The sequence below is a fragment of the Pelophylax lessonae genome (genome assembly GCF_965119305.1).
Source record: "Pelophylax lessonae genome assembly, chromosome: 11".
Taxonomy (NCBI): Eukaryota; Metazoa; Chordata; class Amphibia; order Anura; family Ranidae; genus Pelophylax; species Pelophylax lessonae.
This window is the reverse complement of record NC_138778.1, coordinates 77,920,561-77,937,113: the sequence shown is the minus strand read 5'-3', so window position 1 is coordinate 77,937,113 and position 16,553 is coordinate 77,920,561. Positions and strand designations below refer to the sequence as shown.

General features: G+C 45.6%; 1 protein-coding gene across 1 annotated transcript in view; it reads right to left on the bottom strand.

The window, feature by feature from the left end:
- Positions 1-16,553, bottom strand: part of LOC309567538 (5-hydroxytryptamine receptor 3A-like) — a 425,909-nt gene that overhangs the window by 144,600 nt on the left and 264,756 nt on the right. The window contains exon 7 of the mRNA XM_082272922.1: positions 10,325-10,535. Within this exon, the coding sequence (XP_082129048.1) occupies positions 10,325-10,535 (211 nt within the window). The remainder of the gene's footprint in view (positions 1-10,324; positions 10,536-16,553) is intronic.

The window sequence follows — 16,553 nt, the reverse complement described above, 5'->3', positions numbered from 1 at the left end:
AAAAGAAAGGTGCGGTTAAGCAAAAAAGTCATTTTTGAAGGTTTGGTATGCTATAATTCTGGTTCTGGACATGCTACAGAGCTGAAACTTCACAGGTACACCTTTTAGACCCAGACACTAAATCCAAAGAAATCTCTTTTTTTTTTTTTTTAATTTTTTCAATAATTGGCTCTATCAAAAACGACAATTTTTAAGAACTTTTTTTTGTGTGATTAATAGTCCCTGGGGCATGACCCAGAACCTTAGGCACTTTTTAGGGGAATTTATTGGGTTTTAGGGCTTCAAAATGGTGTTTTTTGATTAACGAAGTTCGGGTCCCATTGATTTCAATGGGGTCCTGAAATCCGAACCGAACTTTCGGGAAGTTTGGGTGTTCTGGTCGAACCAAACTTTTCAAAAGTTTGATCATCCCTAATCATAAAGGAGTTGTAAAGGCAGAAGGATTTTTATCTTAATGCATTCTATGCATTAAGATAAAAAGCCTTCTGCGTGCAGCAGCCTCCCCAGCACCCCCTCATGCTCATACGGCGCAATTGGCTCCTGCGGCTGTCAACCAAAGTCAGTTAGCCATTTAGGAGAGAGGGGGGTGGGGTGGGGCGGGGCCGAACCACAGCTCTGTATCTTAATAGGCACACAGAGCTGCAGCTCGGCTCGGGTGCCCCCATAGCAAGCTGCTTGCTGTGGGGGCACTCAATAGGAGGGAGGGGCCAGGGGCCGCAACAAGGGACCCGAGAAGAGGAGGATCCAGGCTGCCCTGCAAACTGCACAGAGGAGGTAAGTATAACATGTTTGTTATAAAAAAAAAAACAGACTTTAAAATCACTTTAATACAATTTATATGGTCTGAGGTGGGTGACAACTATCTATCTAAAGTTTATTTGAAGTCAAATCTGGAGGAAAAGGCCAAGATAGCAATCTTCACAGCTGGAGGTGTAAATGACACTTGAACACAACAGCTGTTACACAATATGACTTCTAACAACATATACATCCAATATATCTGCTTAATCATAAATAAATATTTGATAATCATAAATAAATGTTTGATGAATAAAACTGCTACTCCATTTACCCTATCAAGGTAAAGCAGGGATGCCAGTAGCAGCCCAACATCTAAAAGACACCTTTCTGTGACATATCACTGAATTCCACACAGCAGTAGGCATATTCAAAAACCAGGAGGAGTGGTTAGAGACTAACATGAGGTCTTATTGAATAAATTATGAGGATGGCACTATGTTGACAAGCCTGGGTAATAGAAACATTGTCTTTTTTTGGTGCAATACAAACTGCTTTGATTGAATTTCTAAGCTGGACATTATAGATGGGTCGAACGTCCCCCTGTTTGGGAGTTCTGCTGCGAACCCCATTGAAGTCTATGAGAGCCGAAAAGGAAAAATCAAAAGGCTTATATGCAAGTAATTGGCCATAAAAGGGGTATGGGGGTCTGGGTACTGCCCTGGGGGACCCTGGGGGACATGTATTTTTAAAAAAAAACAATAATTTTTTTAAGAAGCAGTGATTTTAATTATGCTTAAAGTGCAACAACAAAAATTATAAATATAGTGCCTGGCATTACTAAAAAAAAAAAAAAAAAAAACTAGTCAAATCCCAAGTAAAATTACATGCAGTTACAATTACCAGCACCCGGCTATTAAAAAAATAAAGTAAAAACAGCGTGGGGTCCCCCCCAGTCGATATGGATTTGGAGGGGAACCCCATTCCAAAATTTAATAAAAAACGACATGGGGACCCCCCCAAATCCATATCCGACCCTAATCCGGGCATGCAGTCTGGCAGGTCAGGAAAGGGGGGATACCAGACCACATGCCCTCAGCATAGGGGGATGGGTGTTTTGCTTCTGCTCCCCCACCCCAAAGCACCTTGTCCCCATGTTGATGGGGAAAAGGGTCTCTTCCCCACAACCCTGGGCTGTGGTCGTGGGGGTCTGCGGGTGGTCTGCGGGCGGGGGGCTTATCGGAATCTAGAAGCCCCCTTTAACAAGGGGGGCCCCCAAATCCCGGCCTCCCCTATGTGAATGAGAATTAGGTTTATAGTACCCCTACCCATTCACCAAAAAAGTGTCAAAAAGTAATAAACACAAAAGACAAGTGTTTGACAATTTCTTTAATAAAAAATTTAAAAAAATATGGTCCCTCGGCATCGTCGATCACGATGCCCACCGCATCGCTGACCCGAAAAAAAAAAATCCAAAACGTTACTGTCTCCTGGGAGGCCTCCTGGCGAATGCCTCCTCTGCGGATCGGCGTTGCGACAGGCGGCGTGATGGATTTACATTGAGGGACAATATTTTTTTATTTTTTAACAAAAGGAATTGTCAAAAACTTGTCTCTTGTGATTATTACTTTTTGACAATTTTTTGGTGAATGGGTAGGGGTACTATGTACCTGATACACATTCACATAGGGGAGGGTCGGATCTGGGGGCCCCCTTGTTAAAGGGGGCTTCCAGATTCTGATAAGCCACCCGCCTGCAGAGCCCCACAACCACAGCCCAGGGTTGTGGGGAAGAGACCCTTCTCCCCATCAACATGGGGACAAGGTGCTTTGGGGTGGGGGCAGAGCCACCCAGACCCAAAGCACCCACCCCCCCATGTTGAGGGCATGTGGACTGCCATACCAGACCACTTGTGGGGGGACACCACGTCGTTTTTTTTCTTTATTTTTTTACTGACACTTTTTTTTTTTTTTTTTTTACTGTTCAGCTGTCAGCGGGGAAACCCATTGACAGCTGATGACTCATCAGTTGTTAAGGACGCCACGGCCAGCTTCCCAGCCCGCTCTTTAACAACCAGCTAATGCTGCACTCTGATTGGGGGAAAAGCTTTGCCCATTCAAGGTGCAGAATGCACTGTGCAGTCCTCAGTGCATTGCAGGGTGTTCGTTGGGGCGAATACCGGGCAAACACCCTGCAATTTCGAGTGTTGGGCGAATGGCCGAACAGGCAAATTTTCGTCCTGAACTCATGCTTGGGACAACCGGTCCCCCATCCCTACTTAAAATTCAACAACAGCATGAAGAAATTCAATGTAAAAATGTTTCCCTTAAGCCTCCTACACACGATGAGAATATCGGATGACTGTTTTTTTTTTTTTTGTTTTGATTTTTTTGCATGCTATAGACCAGCTATGTCCAAACTATGGCCCTCCAGCTGTTCAGGAACTACAATTCCCATCATGCCTAGTAATGTTTGTGAATGTCAGAGATTTACAATGCCTCATGGGAATTGAAGTTCCTGAACTGCTGGAGGGCCATAGTTTGGACACCCCTGCTATAGACTTATATCGAAAATTAAGAGGTTATTGAGGTTACAAAAAATCTCATAAGCGTATTGTATTGTAATGTATTCTTTAGTTTCTGAGCATGAGCTGTCTTGGTCACTTGATTTTTTTTGTACAAATACTATACTAATTACTTGAAAAAATAGAATTTTTATAAGAACTTACAGTAAAATTATTTTCTCTGAGTCCTCTGACAGTCGCCGCCTACTCATACAATCTGCACGTCTGGGTATTGGCCTTCTCCACAGGAGTAAGCTAGGCAGAAGATTTTGTTAGAATAACCACAAAAAAACTTTGCATAGACACACCTACAGGGGGCTGTCCCTCTGGTCAATACCCCCAGGTAGCTGCATTTCCAATTCAGTTTGGTAGCAAGCAGTATAGAGATCCATGAACCCCAAAAGAGGGGTGGGGGCGGCGACTGTCAGAGGACTCAGAGAAAAGAATTTTACGGTAATTTCTTACAAAAATTCTATTTTCTCTTACATCCTCAGACAGTCGCCGCCCACTCATACAATCTGCACGTCTGGGACGTCCTAAAGCAATGTAGATGTGAGGGGTGGGAAAACATAACCGTCAAAAAGGCAACGCAGCACCCAGGTCAGAGAAAAGAATCTTTCCTGAACCAGAAAGAAATCACTGGGCAACAAGAAAGCTCAACAGGAGCGAAAACCCAGGAAAAGAAAAAAAAGGGGAAGCCGAAAACAGGAGGAGACAGGCAAAAAAAAACTAACCCGTCCCCCCTAAGGCACTGCCGCACACAAAACTTGCGGCCAAAAGAGGCATCCGCTGATGCCAAAACATCAAGTTTGTAAAAGTTTGTAAGAGGTATGCACGGACGACCAGGTCACCGCTATGCACACCTGAGTCCCCGACGCCTGATGGCGGAAGGCCCAAGACGCACTAATCGCTCTGGTAGAGTGCGCTGTGACAGGGAAAGGTGGAACCTGAACCCCAATTGAATAGGCCTGCACAAACGTCTGCCTGATCCATATAGAAATGGTAGCCGCAGACGCAGCCGTACCCTTCCGAGGTCCCTCAGGAAGGACAAAAAAACAATCCGACTGCCTGAAGGATACAGTAGACGACAGGTAAACCCCGATTGCCCGGACCACATCCAAGGAATGCAAGGCAAACTCCTTAGGATGTTTAGGCTTTGCACACCGCGAAAGCAAGACAAAGTGAGATGCAAGTCTGAAGCCACCTCTGGAAGGAAGGACTGATGAGGTTGCAAGACCCCTTTATCCCTATGAACAACCAGATAGGGGGAGCGGCAAGACAGGGCCGCTAACTCCGACACTCTGAGAGCAGATTTGATCGCCACCAGAAAGACAACTTTCCGTGACAGCACAGTCAGAGGAATCTCCTGGATGTGCTCAAAGGGAGGACGTTGCAAAACGGACAGAACCAAATTCAGGCCTCAAGGGGGCAAAAGGTGCCCTCCTAGAGGGAGCCAGATGACGACGTACCCCTTGAATAAAGGTGCAGATGAAGGAATTTGACGCCAAAGGGCGCTGAAAGAGAATGGCCAGTGCAGAAAACTGGCCCTTAATAGTGGTCAGCGCAAGACACTGTTCCACACCAATTCGCAGGAAGCCAACACCCACGCCACCGAAAAGGAGCGTGGATGGAACCCCTGCTACTCGCACCAGGCAAAATAAGCCTTCCAGGTACGATAATAAATCTCACCTGAGGAAGCCTTCCTGGCCTTGAGCAAGGTAGGAATGACCGCCGATGAGAGACCTCTGTCTCTCAAGAACTGGCTTTCAACAGCCACGCCGTCAAAGCCAGCGACTGTAAAGCAGGATGGAAGATCGGCCCTTGAGACAGAAGATCGTCTCTTAGCGGTAGCCACCAGGGAGGCTCGATGACCAGTTGCATGATGCCCGCGTACCAAGACCGACACGGCCAGTCTGGGGCCACCAGAAACACCAACTTCGGTTCCGAGACCAACCTGTGAAGGAATCTGGATAACAACTGAATCGGGTGAAAGGCATAAATCAGCCCATACTGATGCCTAGGCACCACCAACGCAACCGAAGCGAACTGAAGCGACTGCCAGAGGGTTGCGCGTTCGTGCCACGAACCTTCCCACCTTGTTGTTGAGACGAGACGTGAACAGATCCACATCCGGGGATCCACACCGCACACACAGCATCTGAAACACCTCCGGATGGAGGGACCATTCCTCTTGGTCCAGGGTCTGGTGACTCAGAAAAGTCCGCCTGCCAGTTCTCCACACCTGGAATGTGAACTGCCGAAATCGCGGGGACCTGCGTCTCGGCCAGGACAGAATCTAGGCCACTTCCAGGTGCCCCCTTGGTGATTTATGTAAGCCACCGCAGTTGCGTTGTCCTTCTGGACACGCACTGGGCAGCCCCAAAGTCGATCCTACCAATGGAGCAAACAGAGCCTGATTGCCCGCAGTTCCAAGACATTTAACGGCAGAGATTATTCCCCCTCCGAACAAGTGCCCTGGGCAGACAACTTGCCCAGAACCCGATACGCTGGCGTCCGTGGTGACCACAGTCCATAACAATGGACGAAAGGACTTGCCTTCCTTCAGAGCCGAAGACTGGAGCCACCACAGGAGATCTGATCTGACATAGGGGCTCAAAGAAATCCTCATTTCCAAGGACTGAGGATGTCTGTCCCACCAGACCAGAATCTCCGCTTGAAGAGAACTCGTGTGAAACTGTGTAAATGGGATCGCCTTGAAAGCCGACACCATCAAGCCCAGGGGTCGCATGCAGGTCCGAAGCGAGGAGAACTCGTTGTCCCTGAGGGACCTGACCTCGTCCTGCAGGATCCGGAGTTTGTCCTCCGGAAGAAAGACCTTCGCCTAGGCGGAGTCCAGAATCATCCCCAGGTAAGGGAGGCGAACAGAAGGGGACAAAGTCGACTTCTGAAAATTGATGGTCCGCCCGAACTCCTGGAGCGTCTGAACCATGACCGCCAGATTGCGCAACAGAGTGGCACTGGAGCTCGACCTTAATAGGAGATCGTCCAGGTAACCGAGGATGGCAATCCCCTGTACCCGTAACAAGGCTAGAACAGGAGCCAACACTTTGGTAAAAACACTTGGAGCCGAAACGAGGCCGAAAGGCAACGCCACGAACTGATAGTGCTCCTCCGCTATTGTGAATCGGAGGTACCTCTGATGACCCTCGTACATAGGGATGTGTAGAAACGCATTCTTGAGGTCGATGGAAGCCAGGAAATCCCCTGGACTCAAGGATGCCACCATCGACCGGAGGGACTCCATTCGGAACTTCTAAACCCGCACAAAGTGGTTTAGAAACTTTAAGTCCAGAATCGGACGCATCTTGCCCTCCTTTCTGGGCATGGTGAACAGATTCGAGTAAAAACCCCAAAACCTGTCCCACTGTGCAACCATCCCTTGGGCGAGGAGATCCTGGATCGCCCGATGGAGATCTTGGAAATGATTGGGGGTTAAATAAAGGCTTGAGGGAAAGAATCTGTCTGCGGGGCGAGATCGAAACTCGATCTTGTACCCTGAATCGAATGAGTTCTTGAACGCACCTGTCCTGAACCTTGGACAGCCAAGGCTCGGGAAAACAACGCAGATGTCCCCCAACCCCTGAAACGGGTGAGGACGCCCCTTCAGGACGAGGCGGACTGAGCCGCTGTGCCAGTGTGGGTTACTTTTGACTTGCCCGCCCAAGGCGTCTTCTGGCCACTAGGGGCCTTGAAGGACTTACCTTTTGCTTGTGCCTTGAAGGCACGAAAGGACCCCTGGTTAGGTTTAAAGGAGGGACCCCGCCTGCCGCGGAATGATTTTTCCCTGGCCACCTGGGGCAAAAGAGTGCTCTTGCCCCCAGTGAGCCCCTTGACCAGTTCATCCAGAGAGTCCCCAAAAAGACAACTCCCCGCATAAGGGATGTCAGACACTGTCTTCTTGGAAGACTGGTCTGCCGACAAGCTATTTAACCAAACGATGCGATGAATCGCAACTGCGACTGCTGAAAGTCATGCGACTAAAGGGGTCTCATCTAAAGCCCCGTACACACGATCAGATTATCAAAAGATCTGTCATCCGTTTTTTGTGGCATGCTAGTCTGATGTGGAAAGTGAAAAGGTTATTTTCATACGAATTTTCCTGTACGACAGAATTCTACTTCAGGAGTGATGTCATGTGTTGGATTGCTTTGTATGTGTTCTTTCGTCTCTGAACATGCCTAGTCTTGCTCTTAAGATTTTTTTCCGTCAAAATCTGTACTAATGAGACGAAAATCGGACGTTGTATTACGGACAGCAAAAATTTTATAGCCTGCACATCAGGATTTTGTCAGCCCGAAAAGTCGGAGTTGGTTGTCGAAAGCACCATACTAACAATCCGAAAATCGGCAAATCGGTCGTCGGACGAATTTTCCCTTCAGATTTTCTTATCGTGTGTATGGGCCTTAAGGCCGCGTCACACAGGTACAGAACGGCCTGGCCCATTTGATCCACCATCTCCAGAGCAGCAGGAGAGGCGGAGTCAGCAATTAGAGTGCGCTTAAGTGCCTTGGCTCACTCCACAACAGCCTGAGAGGCCATAACCGAAGCGAACACGGGTTTCTCCATGGGCATTAAAGTGGTGTTATTTAATCTGGACACAGTGTGGTCGACCTCAGGAGCCGCCGTCAAGCGAGAATCCACCGGATCCACAAAGGGATAATGGTACTGAAATCTCTTTGGCACCACAAAATTATGTTTAATACGGCGCCCTAGTTCATTCACGGTTTCGTGAAACTCGTCGGGACAAGGAAAAACCTGACCCGATTTTTGGGCTTTGCGGGTCCCAAAGGAAGATCGCTTACCCGACAGGTGGGGCTCATCATCCAAATTTAAAGTGTCTTTTACAGAGCTAATTAGCGCGGGCACCGCAGCACGGTCCCGTGCTGATCCTGAGGAGTCCTCCTCCTCCACATCCGACTGAGGGGTACGCTGTCCGTGGCAACCAAACCTGGCTCTGAATCAGAAGACTGAGAGGGCATAGGCCTTTTCTTTGAAGCCCGGTCAGACATCAACAAATCCACTTTTGACGCTAAAGTCGCAAGTGCAGCAGTAATAGAGACTATAGCAGAGGATTCAGGAGCACCTGAACCCTCTACCAAATCTGGGGGGAATTTGCTATCCTGGGACTCCATAATAGCAATCTCAATTTAAATGACGCTGGCCCTTTAAATCGGCGATTCCCACGGTCCCCACCGCAAATGCACCACAAATGGAGAGCAAGTCCTGTGCTACAGGAAACTGCAAAAAATTAATGCTAGCAGGAATGCAGGCCAGGAAACACAATAAACCCCCCCCCCACAGTGTGCTATGCTTGCCCCATGCTGCTGATCGATCTGAAGGTGAAGAAAGAGGAAGTGACCTCACACCTTTAGAGGCAGAAACAGCCCTGAGCCACAAAAAAATGGTTGCCAATACAAGTCTATGGGAACAGCTCTGGGAAAATGGCCGCTGTCCACAGAAGGACATTTTGCCCACACTAAAGATGGCGCCCCGATCGGCGCCAAAAGTATAGTAGAAAATGGCTGCTGCCCTCACTATGAGGCCAAACAGCCTGCCCACACCTAAAATGGTGGCCACGCGGTTTCACGCCGATTGCGGCCCCACACACCATGTACTGTTCCCCAAATAGTTGCACAAGCACCTCAGGGACATAGGAGACCCCCGCAGCCCCCCATACAGCGGTGGAACCACCACAGCACCCCTGCAGGGACCAGGAAGGAACACACAGGGACCGCACTTACAGACATGAGGGGGACATCACAGAACCCATACCGGACTGCCATCTCCATAAAACAGAGGGCCCACATACACACCCCGACAGACAGTGCCAGAGACAGAGGGGTAGCATGGTACTCACCGGTCCAGCGAAAACGTGGGTACCGCTCTGTGACAGGAAGCATCCCACCCTGAGTGGGGGTGCCGTCAGTCGAAAGGGACGCTAGCAACACACGGGCGTACCGCAGTTGAGATATTCCGGCGAAGATAGCAACATCACAGGCTAGACTTTGAGGTCAGGGACATACTAATAACCTGCTAACGCTCGATGGCAGGCTGGGATTCCGTAAGGCTCTAGAATAACCAATGCGATTCCCAGCTCCGCAAACGCTGTAGTCTTCCGAAGTCTGACTAACTAAGTGCAGGAACAAATAAAAACCTATCTTTTAAAAGAAAAAATACTTTTCTAGAGAGAAAACATAAAAAGAAGAAAAAAGCTGAGACCGCAGCCCTAGCCAGGGAAAAGCCAGCCTACTCCTAAGCTAGGCAGTAGCAAACTGAATTGGGAATGCAGCTAGCTGGGGGTATTGACCAGAGGGACAGCCCCCAGTAGGTGTGTCTATGCAAAGTTTTTTTGTGATTATTCTAACAAAATCTTCTGCCTAGCTTACTCCTGTGGAGAAGGCCAATACCCAGACGTGCAGATTGTATGAGTGGGCGGCGACTGTCAGAGGACATCAGAGAAATATTTGATCTGCTATCATTCGAGAAAGGTTTTTGTGCTTAAACTGTCGTGATCGGCTCTCAGAAGCTGTTTACTAACCAACAGATTATCGGACGCTCCCTCCGAATGCAGTTTTTTTTCCATCTGATTTTCTCATTGTTAATACTAGGCATTAGGCCCAAGTTACACCGATGGTTCTGCCAATGGCAATTCTTCAAGCTGTAGCTGCCCTTGTTGGCCCAAACACCACAGATTCTCAAGAACTAACAGCAAGAGAACAACCTCTTGCTAATTTAGCCAGTGAGGGAGGCACAAAGAAGAAGGTAGCTCAACTCTTAGTCATTCTGTTGGCATAATCATTGGTGTGAAATGGACCTTGGGAAGAAAGGTAACTATGATATGTCTATGAAAGCAGCAGTTGGGTAGAGAAGAAAGGAATATGACATAATTTCTTTACACGTTTGGATTTTACTCTTGCATGTTCTGTATTTAGTCTCCACTTGCTCAACATCATTGTCAGCAAGTATTTAAACATTACATTTGTGTTCAAGCTCTATTCTTACCAACAACTGGAGGTACATTGGTGGAAGCAGGCAGGTAATCATTAAGGATGATTGCCAGAACAGATATGCCCAGGAGCACTGTGAGTTTAAAGTTGGCTTTTTCATGATAAGATTTGGGAATGAAGTAAGATAGAAGGTCCAGAAGCAAAAGGAACAACGTAGGCACAATTAGGCTGAACATGTAAATGCTTGATTTGCGTTTCATGATTACCTAAAGAATAATTGCAGAATAGATAAAGAGAGAAACAAAAGAGAGATACATTTAAATTAAGGTAAATTTGTTTGACTTGCACTTATTGACTTTTGTGCATTTAGGCTCCATGTTGTACACAGGGCATTTAGCCCCGGGGAATGAGGCTCCAGCATTTTCTTTGCAGGCGGAAGGCACAGGTGCACTGTTCAGCCCTGCTGCCAATAGTCTGTAAAAGTCTATGAGAGACTGACAGCTTGATAAGGTTTGACAGTGCATCAGGTGCTACAAAATGCTTGGAGCAGAATGTGTCCGGGTCAAATGCCTAGAATGCAGACTGCTTACTTTCCAGGCGTTCATCCAGGAGTGCATATTGGTCAATGTTACAAGGTAAATTAGTACATGTCGCAAATTAATAAACATTTAAGTCTCACATACTTTTGAACATCCAAATCGAAACAACAGAAAAAAGTAATCTTCTTAGTGCAGTATTTATTGGTGAACCATAGACAAAACATATGTTAAAAACAACTAAAAAATACATAAAACATCTCCACAAATAGTTAAAACATGTGCCGCGACCATGTGTCCTCAGGAGCTTGTATACACCATATAGGCTGCCATATATGATGTATACAAGCTTCTGTTTCGCATGGTCATGCGAAACAGCTGTAGATGTGGAAAATTAACTGCGTAAAGCAAATATACTGATAAGCAGCAGCTTAAAGTGTGACAAACACGCAAACAGAAAATAATATAAATAAGCCGCGCTGAATAGTGAATCCGTCCTATAACACACAGAGAAATAATGTGATAAAAAAGTCCCAAAGTCTTTGAGTCTCTATAAATATTCAAACATAAACGTGAAATCCACTGAGTGAAGGTGAACACTCGTTAACTTGTTAACAAGTAAAAAACTGAAAAATTGGGCGTGCAAAATTATTCAGCCCCTTTACTTTCAGTGCAGCAAACTCTCCCCAGAAGTTCAATGAGGATCTCTGAATGATCCAATGTTGACTTAAATGACTAATGATGATAAATAGAATGCACCTGTGTGTAATCAAGTCTCCGTATAAATGCACCTGCACTGCGATAGTCTCAGAGGTCCGTTTAAAGCGCAGAGAGCATCATGAAGAACAAGGAACACACCAGGCAGGTCCGAGATACTGTTGTGGAGAAGTTTAAAGCTGGATTTGGATACAAAAAGATTTCCCAAGCTTTAACCATCCCAAGGAGCACTGTGCAAGCGATAATATTGAAATGGAAGGAGTATCAGACCACTGCAAATCTACGAAGACCTGGCCATCCCTCTAAACTTTCAGCTCATACAAGGAGAAGACTGATCAGAGATGCAGCCAAGAGGCCCATGATCACTCTGGATGAACTGCAGAGATCTACAGCTGAGGTGGGAGACTCTGTCCATAGGACAACAATCAGTGGTATACTGCACAAATCTGGCCTTTATGGAAGAGTGGCAAGAAAGAAGCCATTTCTTAAAGATATCCATAAAAAGTGTCGTTTAAAGTTTGCCACAAGCCACCTGGGAGACACACCAAACATGTGGAAGAAGGTGCTCTGGCCAGATGAAACCAAAATCGAACTTTTTGGCAACAATGCAAAACGTTATGTTTGGCGTAAAAGCAACACAGCTCATCACCCTGAACACACCATCCCCACTGTCAAACATGGTGGTGGCAGCATCATGGTTTGGGCCTGCTTTTCTTCAGCAGGGACAGGAAAGATGGTTAAAATTGATGGGAAGATGGATGGAGCCAAATACAGGAACATTCTGGAAGAAAACCTGATGGAGTCTGCAAAAGACCTGAGACTGGGACGGAGATTTGTCTTTCAACAAGACAATGATCCAAAACATAAAGCAAAATCTAAAATGGAATGGTTCACAAATAAACATATCCAGGTGTTAGAATGGCCAAGTCAAAGTCCAGACCTGAATCCAATTGAGAATCTGTGGAAAGAACTGAAAACTGCTGTTCACAAACGCTCTCCATCCAACCTCACTTGAGCTTGAGCTGTTTTGCAAGGAGGAATGGGCAAAAATTTCAGTCTCTCGATGTGCAAAACTGATAGAGACATACCCCAAGCGACTTACAGCTGTAATCGCAGCAAAAGGTGGTGCTACAAAGTATTAACTTAATGGGGCTGAATAATTTTGCACGCCCAATTTTTCAGTTTTTTTATTTGTTAAAAAAGTTTGAAATATCCAATAAATTTTGTTCCACTTCATGATTGTGTCCCATTTGTTGTTGATTCTTCACAAAAAATTACAGTTTTATATCTTTATGTTTGAAGCATGAAATGTGGCAAAAGGTCGTAAAGTTTGAGGGGGCTGAATACTTTCGCAAGGCACTGTATGTTTGAATATTTATAGAGACTCAAATCACATTATTTCTCTGTGTTATAGCACGGATTCACTATTCAGCACTGCTTATTTATATTAGAAACAGCTGTAGAGCATGGTTATTTAAGGTCCTACCACCACTCTATATTAGTCTGGCAGCCACAGATGTAAGTGACAATAGCGGCACGATTTAACTATTTGTAGAGATGTTATATATATATATATATATATATATATATATATATATATATATATATATAACATTTTTAACATATGCCTTGCTATGGCTCACCAATAAATACTGCACTATGAGCATTACTTTTTTCTGTTGTTGGTGATTCAATTTTGGAGTGAATATCATGGCATATATGATTGGAGAGAGATACAGCTTTACAGTTAATATTGAACACTACAGGAATGAAGCAGTACATCCCGAGAAGGAGTCACATTAGTAACACACGTTTACTGTAGCTCTTCTATTTCATAGACAGCAACATTATTTGGTGAGTGTGCATTTCCACTATTGGTAGAGGCATGGCACTGTGGAGACTCCTTATGGTGAAGGACTGGATAAAGCTGGGTTTGAATCACTCTATTTTTAACTTTGTTTCTCACGAATGATTTGGACATTGTTTTTTTATGATTTTAATAATATACTCAGGCTATATTATATGGACACATATTCATTTACACGGGTGTTACACTTGCATGTTTAATTTTGAGCGCTGCATTTTTATGTTTGTTAATATAGTGTTTATAGGTAGTCCATTCATATGTACAGTATCTCACAAAAGTGAGTACATACCTCACATTTTTGTAAATATTTTTTATATCTTTTCATGTGACAACACTGAAGAAATTACACTTTGCTACAATGTAAAGTAGTGAGTGTACAGCTTGTATAACAGTGTAAATTTGCTGTCCCCTCAAAATAACTCAACATACAGCCATTAATGTCTAAACTGCTGGCAACAAAAGTGAGTACACAGTCAAAATATCTAAATTGGGCCAAGCTAGCCATTTTCCCTCCCCGGTGTCATGTGACTCGTTAGTGTTACAAGGTCGCAGGTGTGTTAAATTTGGTGTTATCGCTCTCACTCTTTCATACTGGTCACTGGAAGTTCAACGTGGCACTTCATGGCAAAGAACTCTCTGAGGATCTGAAAAAAAGAATTGTTGCTCTACATAAAGATGGCCTATGCTATAAGAAGATTACCAAGACCCTGAAACCGAGCTGCAGCACGGCCAAGACCATACATCGGTTTAACAGGACAAGTTCCACTCAGAACAGACCTTGCCATGGTCGACCATAGAGGTTGAGTGCAGCGTCATATCCAGAGGTTGTCTTTGGGAAATAGATCTATGAGTGCTGCCAGCATTGCTGCAGAGGTTGAAAGGGTGGGGAGGTCAGCCTGTCAGTGCTCAGACCATACACCGCATACTGCATCAAAGTGGTCTGCATGGCTGCCATCCCAGAAGGAAGCCTCCTCTAGAGATGATGCACAGGAAAGCCCGCCAACAGTTTGCTCATAGACACGCAGACTAAGGACATGGATTACAGGAACCATGTCCTATGGTCTGATAAAACCAAGATACATTTATTTGGTTCAGATGGTGTCAAACGTGTGTGGCGGCAACCAGGTGAGGAGTACAAAGACAAGTGTGTCTTGCCTACAGTTAAGCATGGTGGTGGGAGTGTCATGGTCTGGGGCTGCGTGAGTGCTGCTGGCACTGGGAGCTACAGTTCATTGAGGGAACCATAAATGCCAAGATGTACTGTGACATACTGAAGCAGAGCATGATCCCCTCCCTTCAGAGACTGGGCCGCAGGGAAGTATTCCAACATGATAACGACCCCAAACACACTTCCAAGACAACCACTACTTTGCTAAAGAAGCTGAAGGTAAAGGTGATAGACTATATAACAAAAACTATCAGCGCAAAAAAATATCAATAGTGAATGGTGCAATAAACAAATGATATAAAGACCGGCTGCACACACTAAAAGTGTCTAAACCACACAATGTAAACTAAATAAACCAAAAAGTAGTGTTGCGCCAGTCATGTGCACACATAGTGTAATAAAACTCAAAATCAGTGTCCATACATGTTCCAATGTTCCCATACATAGAATATTACATAAGACCAATAAAAAAATGGATTTTTGTCTTACCGTAAAATCCTTTTCTCTGATGTTCATTAACAGACACAGCTTCATATCTTCTTTGACGGATGGGTTATGCTGTTCTTCCTAGGAGTAGGACACTAGGCAGAAAAGGGTTAACAAAGCTTAACTATGCCTATAGGGCAGTCCCAGGGGGTATACTCCCACTTCCTGCTCTAGGATTTCAGTTTTGTAACAAGCAGTGTCAGAAGAAAACATAACCCAACTCCACAGAGGGGTGGGTGCTGTGTCCGTCAATGAGCATCAGAGAAAATAATTTTACAGTAAGACAAAAATCCAGTTTTCTCTTTCGTTCATTGACGGACACTGCTTCATATCTTCGTTGACAGATGAGATGTCACAAAGCAGTATCAGCTGGGAAAAACACAGCAATAAACATAATTCCCAAAAAGGGCTAAACTTAGCAAACCAGGAGCTCAACCAGGAACAACTGGAGCTCCCCAAACAAAAAAAAAAACACCCTCAGGAGGCAAAAGTCTCTGCCACAGTGGCCTGCAAAATTTTGCAGCCACACGCAGCATCTGCAGATGCAAAAATGTCCACCTTGTAGAACTTGGTGAAAGTGTGCCCAGACAGCCAGGTGGTCGCTTTGCAAACCTGGACCACTGATGCCAGAAGGCCCAGGAGGCACTAAGCACCCTGGTAGAATGTGCCCTAACAGGGAAAGTAGGAACCTGACCCTTATTAAATAGGCCTGCACCACCATCTGCCTGATCCATCTGGAAATGGTCACAGCAGACGCAGCCAGCCCCTTACGAGGACCATCAATAAGAAAAAACAAGGAATCCTATTTGCGAATCGGCTCAGTCGCCATCAAGTACACCCTGATAGCCCGAAACATATCCAAAGAATGCAAGGCAACTTCTTTTGGATGTTTTGGCTTAGGACACAACAAAGGCAACACAATGTTCTAATTAAAGTGGAATCCCCGAAACGACCTTAGGAAGGAACGACTGACTGGGACGGAGCACCACTTTGTCCCTGTGAACGACCAAGTAAGGTGACCGACAAGACAACACAGTCAACTCACAGACCCTGCATGCAGAAGTAATAGCTACCAAGAAAGTCACTTTTTGTGACAAGGTAAGCAGAGGAATTTCACGGATACTCTCAAAGGGCAGTTTTTGAAGAATCAACAGCACCAAATTAAGATCCCACGGAGGCACAAGGGACCGTACCGGAGGAGCCAGGTGGCACACTCCTTGCACTAAGGTGTGAACCAAGGAGTTTGTGGCCAACAGCCTTTGGAAGATAATTGCCAAAGCTGAAATATGGCCCTTAATGGTGTCCAGGGCCAAGTGCTGATCTGTACCTCTTTGTAGAAACTCCAGGAGACGCGATGCCGAAAAGAAATGGGGGGAAACCCCCCGAGACTCACACCAAGTAATATACAACTTCCAAACTCGATGGTAAATCTTCCGATAAGTAGATTTCCTAGCTTTTAACAGAGTACGAATCACCAAATCTGACAACCCCCTATCCTTCAATACTTGGC